The 5,423-nt window shown below is 39.6% G+C and overlaps 1 protein-coding gene across 2 annotated transcripts; it reads right to left on the bottom strand.

Moving 5' to 3' along the window:
• Nucleotides 1-227: 227 nt before the first annotated feature.
• calca (calcitonin/calcitonin-related polypeptide, alpha) lies at nt 228-4,349 on the bottom strand. Of its 2 annotated transcripts, none has more exons than XM_063063185.1 (4): nt 4,249-4,349; nt 2,776-2,862; nt 1,296-1,430; nt 228-527 (listed from the first exon to the last, which is right to left on the bottom strand). In XM_063063185.1, exons 2-4 carry the CDS (start codon nt 2,859-2,861, stop codon nt 329-331), a joined length of 420 nt encoding a protein of 139 aa, XP_062919255.1. In that variant the 5' UTR covers nt 2,862; nt 4,249-4,349; the 3' UTR covers nt 228-328. The 2 variants fall into 2 exon arrangements, with proteins under 2 accessions (XP_062919255.1, XP_062919256.1); XM_063063186.1 differs by having other exon boundaries at nt 2,776-2,865; nt 4,249-4,345.
• Nucleotides 4,350-5,423: the final 1,074 nt, after the last annotated feature.

Below are 5,423 nucleotides of genomic sequence, written 5' to 3'. Positions count from 1 at the left end.
AGGCTGCTTAAGCTATTGCAGCCAAAATCCTTCAGCCTCATAGAACATAACTCCTGGTAGAAAAATAAGTTTATTGAACAAATAGCCTTTTCATGCACAAAGAAGCATTCAATATAATGGCACACTACTTAGCCACAGAATGATCAAAACTATATAATGAGAAAATCAACTTTGATGTTAACGTAATTGTTTAGTTAGATTAAGCTGCTATTCTAGTTTATGTCCATGCCTAATGTTCTACGTGACAAACGGGGATGAAAATAAACACAGCACTTTATTGGGCTCTTTATCGCTCAAGCGTTTGAGATCCATGCAGCAAAACAAACGATTAGGCGCTTTCAAATGGCTGTCCGTAGGTTGCATAGTGGTCGCTTTCCAGCCCAGTGAGAATGTTCCTTTTCTTGCCGGGAGTTGCCGCTCCTACGTCAGTGCGCTGGATGTTTTGTAATTTGTGCAATTGCTGGGACAACTTTCCCACCACACAAGTGCTCAGACTCGTGCATCGTTTCACAATAGGTCTATCCAAGCTGCAGAAAAACATGCAAAAACAATCCCATGACGACGCATGCGGCTCATGCAGCTCAGCTATCGATAACGTTCGCGTAGCTATCACAGTTCAGTTAACGAACAACTGCTACATGCAACATTACTGTTACTGGGCAATCACAGTTTACTATATACACCGAGCGATCTTATTATATCAAAGTACTTTGCAAGAAAGATGGCCATGCGGTTCTCGGTCTCTATCAATTCGAAACTTAAAATGACAGCTTCATATAAAGCTTACTCGTGCATTTTTTATCATCACTAACACAATTCCCTTTCATATGTTTGGTGATACATGCATCATAATCATTCAATGTTTTTAAAACTTATTTGCAAGCAGAATTTAATTTCTCCATTCTTTCTCATGCAATGTTATGACAAAAACTCAACTTTTATTTAGCGTTATTCTAATTGTTAAAATCATACCTTATGACCATAATCCTCCTGTGAAATATTTCTATTCATTCGCTCAACATTTCAAACACCCCCTTATGAGTTGGCTTGTGTGGAATAATTCCAGCAGATTCGCGAGGAGCCAAACTAATGGCGCAATAAATACCGAGAATTGGCTCCGACTGTTCAATCAAGAAAACAATATAACGAGACTTTCCCTTTGCTGTCTTAGTTATCAAACTCTGCTGATATTGATGACTCTGCTTGTGGCACACTAGTGTGAGTGGTTTACCAAACAAAATCTCACACACCGCGCCCAGACCTCCAGAGTCATGCAAATGAACGCCTTCCCTTACCTGTTGGCCTCAGGTACTTGTTGCTCCAGTTCCTCCGCCATCATCTGCACGAATTCCTTAACGAGCGCATTCAGTAGTCGCTGGACCTCGTAGTCATTGAGTGCCACCCGGTCTGATGATGCCTCCAGCATAGCTCTAAGCAATAACATCACAATGAGTTGCCAGTGAGACATTTAATTTTATGTGCAAACCGGTAAATAACTATGGCGTAGCCGGAGGACAGAAGCTTAGACTGCTACCGAGATTATTCTTCGAGAGTAAGGAAACTCCTCAATATTAAATATGTCTTTTGATATTATACTAGACATGCAATTTACATTGTCTGATTTACGTTCACCGCGGTGGCACCCTGCTGCTGAGTCAGCGTTGTAGAAGCAGGCCAGATACATGAGCACATCATCTACCACAGACACTCCGCGGTGGAGGAAGGACTGACTTTCCAAAGAGAAGCAAATCTCCACTAACCACTCAGGTGGAAAGAATCATTTAACGCCCAGTCAACAAGACTAATTACCTGGGCATTCATCCCACTGCCGATACAAGGTCATCTCTTGCCAAGTACTGTACTTCACTGCAGTGAGGCAGGCTGGGACACCCAGGTGTGTGAAGCGTTCTTTGCGAATAAATAGCACCTTTCACAGAGCCCTAATCCACGAACTAGTTTTAAAGTGCATTCACTGTCATAAAGTCGAAAACACCTACGGTCAGTTAGCAGACAGCAACTCCTTCTTGCATTTGCAATGTGGAAAGGGGATGCATGGATTTGAGTATAATGCCCTGGATCTCCATGTAAAGAAACTCATGGGATCGTTCACATTCACTTGAAATCAGACCGGGACTCATGCAAAAGGATGTTTCTGCTCTCCACTGTAGTATCAGACTCGGGAGTTAGCACTTGAACCGGAAACCTTTTGGCTCGCAAGCCAGCGTGGCCCCAGGTGAACCAGACTGAGACTTTCATACTTGAGACCCGAGATTTAATACTCTTATTCTTACCAAACCCGAAACTTTGACTACAACAAAAACTGAGTTTGCAATTAATGTAAACATAATCCCTATCAGAGACAGATTACTTCACTGAAAAAAAATTATTGGAATTCCTCTCAAAGACAACTCCATAATTTCCTTTGTCGGCTTTCTCTCAGTGCTCAATACTTATAAAATTCGGCCTCTGATTTCCTTCTATTTGACTTTGCGAAAGAATTAACTCATTACAGTAATAGAGAACAGTAAATCATTTAAACATAGCCATATTACAGGTATTTGTCTAGTTTCCTCAAATGGACTAATTATGTAATCTTCAGTTCCCTCTTCCCCCCCCCAAGACTTTCATGAAATCTTACCAAAGTGAGAATATTTCAATCATTCGCTGCACCACTACATTACCAAGATGAGATTCTGAGTGTAGTCTAAAACAGTTCTTCCCAAAACAGGTCGGAGTAAAATTATATAAAATTGCAGAGAATAATCTGACGCCTACCTGAGTGGGACTGCGTGGGAGCCGTTTATCTGACATGTGAAAACAGCGTAAACCACAAGGAAAGCGGAGATTCTAAGGAGAACCATGCTTCTGGGGAAAAGACAAATGCATTGTTATCCAGTCAATAGTCCAATGCGCCGCACCTCGCAGGGGAAAAAAAAATCACACTACAGCGCCACTATAGGACATTTGGTATTATTTCGTCCAAATGATACTGTATTGGGATGTAAATTCATTTTCCGGTCGAAACACGTAATTGTTGGCATCGAGCCCAACACGGAGATCCAATAAGCAGCAGTGAATAAGAGGCAATATATGGGAGAATGTAGAAAAGACGTCGACAAGCTTAATGTTGGAAAAAAAATGAAAAAAATCTAAACCAACAAAATAAAAATGCTGAAACCCTCAGCAGCTCAGGTGGGATCTATGAAAGAGAAATTGTTACATTCGATTTCATATCCACAAATGCTGCTTGGCCAGCCTAGCATTTTCAGCATTGTCTGCTTTTATTAAATCGTATCGTTAACTCGAATTCTTGCATCAATCACTGACAGTATGCGGAGAAAGATTTTCTCATTGCTGACCGCATCTTTCCCTGATGCTTCTACTTCTTCAGCTGCACTGTTGCATATCACTCAATCGATGCAACTTGACAATACCGGAGTTACCCGGTCAAGTAATGGATTGTATAATGAATTATCAATGCTACTGATGGTATTAGAGTTCAGCATCACACTCTTCAAAGTTCAACTAAATAGAAAGGACGCATATCTGAAAAAAATGGTACCAATAATTTACTGAAACTGACACTGCTCTTGCCGCTCCCATCACACCTTTCAGCTCATACTTTTCTAAGATCACTACCCTAAATTACCATTTGAATAGAAGGAAGCAGGGCTCCAAACAGGTGTAAAGTGACAGGTAGAAGCTAAAATAAATCATTGCACGAATCACAGGGAAACCTTTCCAAATATTCCCACAAACTTACTTCTCAAATTGTTCTTTGAACTATTTTATAACTAGTGTTTACTAAATCTGATGCCAGAAGTAACAAATTACAAGTGGTTCATGTCAAATTTGGTTTTGATAATTATTTCTCAAAATAATATAGTCTAACATGCAAAAGAAAACACACCGGAAACCAAAATCAAGGAAATCTAACCTTAGAGGCTATAGTGAGATTCATTTGCGCATGATGACAGAATTTGATGTTTCACGGAAAATATACATTAAACCTGACTTCCACTTAGTTACCCGCAACCTCTAGTTAAAAGAGTATCAAAAGTCGTTTAGTAGATTAAATGAAACACATTTCAACCCTACCTCGAATAATTTAAGACTGACCAAATTTTCAACATAATTACAGAAGAATAATGGAAGTGTGGAAACCCGAAGTAATGCCAACAAAATAACGAACAATTTTACATATTTTCCAAACATGCAGAACGGTTCACCAGAATAGCATTCCCTTACCTTGAGACTCGATTTTGAGAAGAAATAAGAAAGCAAGTTTCTTCTTTAACTTGGCTTTAGCTTGGCTGTTGGATGCTCAGTTGTTCATCCTTTTATATCCAACGCCGCCGGCTCTTTGTGTGTTCAGTGAGTGGGTGTTCGATCGTCAACAGTCTGCCAATCATAAATCTAACCTGCAAGATTATGCCAATCAGCGTGGGGCTGATGTCTCGCCCTGCTAATGACGTCGGTTTTCGACGGAGCCTCATTCACAAAGTTATATATCACGTGAAACTGTCAATACAGGTTTACTGGCTTTGAGGACATTTAACATAAAGCAAATCGCACGATTAATGAACAGTCTAGAAAATCATCTCGATCAATTAGTTTTTTATGGTTCCGAAAAAAGCAACATTACGTGACTTCTAAATGCCAACAGACTGCTTGTTCTGCAAAGAAAGCAGATTGGTCACTTTGTGCAGAGCGACACCTCCTGCTCTACTCTTTTATTGCAACCGTGTTCTTCTGCCGCATCTGATTCACTGGATGCCCGTGTTTGCAAAGCTGCTTTCGACTTCAAAATGCAAAATCAAATTTGTGTGTGGGGAGGGGGGAAGAAACACAATAGTTTAGTTTCTTTAAAAATGCTATAATAATTCTCCTCTTTTCCTCTGACTGGAACTAACATGAAAAATAATCTGCACCGTTTCCAGGCTTTCCGCTTTTTAAAAAAAGTGAAAACAGTTTCAACTAAGGTATATAGACACTGCATATCCATTCAAAAATTTCTTTGCGTTGTTCAGAAACGCAACTTTTGAAAATGCAAACTCAGGCTGTTAAGAGAATAATAGTTTGTTATTTGGATCATTACAACTGCCCTCTCTGTCATAGACGTGTTATACCCCGGAAATTCTTTATGTGCACAGTACGAAACAAAATTAGAATATACTAAATATGAATATAATGATATTAGACACATAAATGCATATTTTAAGTTTTTAAAAGTTGAGTATGAATTCACATCAGGAGTAATGAGTTAACGGGAAAGCAAGCCAAACTCATTTTAGTACAAGTCTCAAGAAATAAATGTTTGTGCTTCGCTTCTGTTGTCGCCCATCTCTTTTTTTTTGTGCTTATAGCAGCTTTCATTGCACTTCTACTCATTCAACTCTATCGAGGTCGTTCTGTTTCTCAGA

The sequence above is a fragment of the Mobula hypostoma genome, chromosome 11 (assembly GCF_963921235.1).
Source record: "Mobula hypostoma chromosome 11, sMobHyp1.1, whole genome shotgun sequence".
Taxonomy (NCBI): domain Eukaryota; kingdom Metazoa; phylum Chordata; class Chondrichthyes; order Myliobatiformes; family Myliobatidae; genus Mobula; species Mobula hypostoma.
The sequence above is the reverse complement of the archived record's forward strand: the minus strand, read 5'-3'. Positions and strand labels throughout refer to the sequence as shown.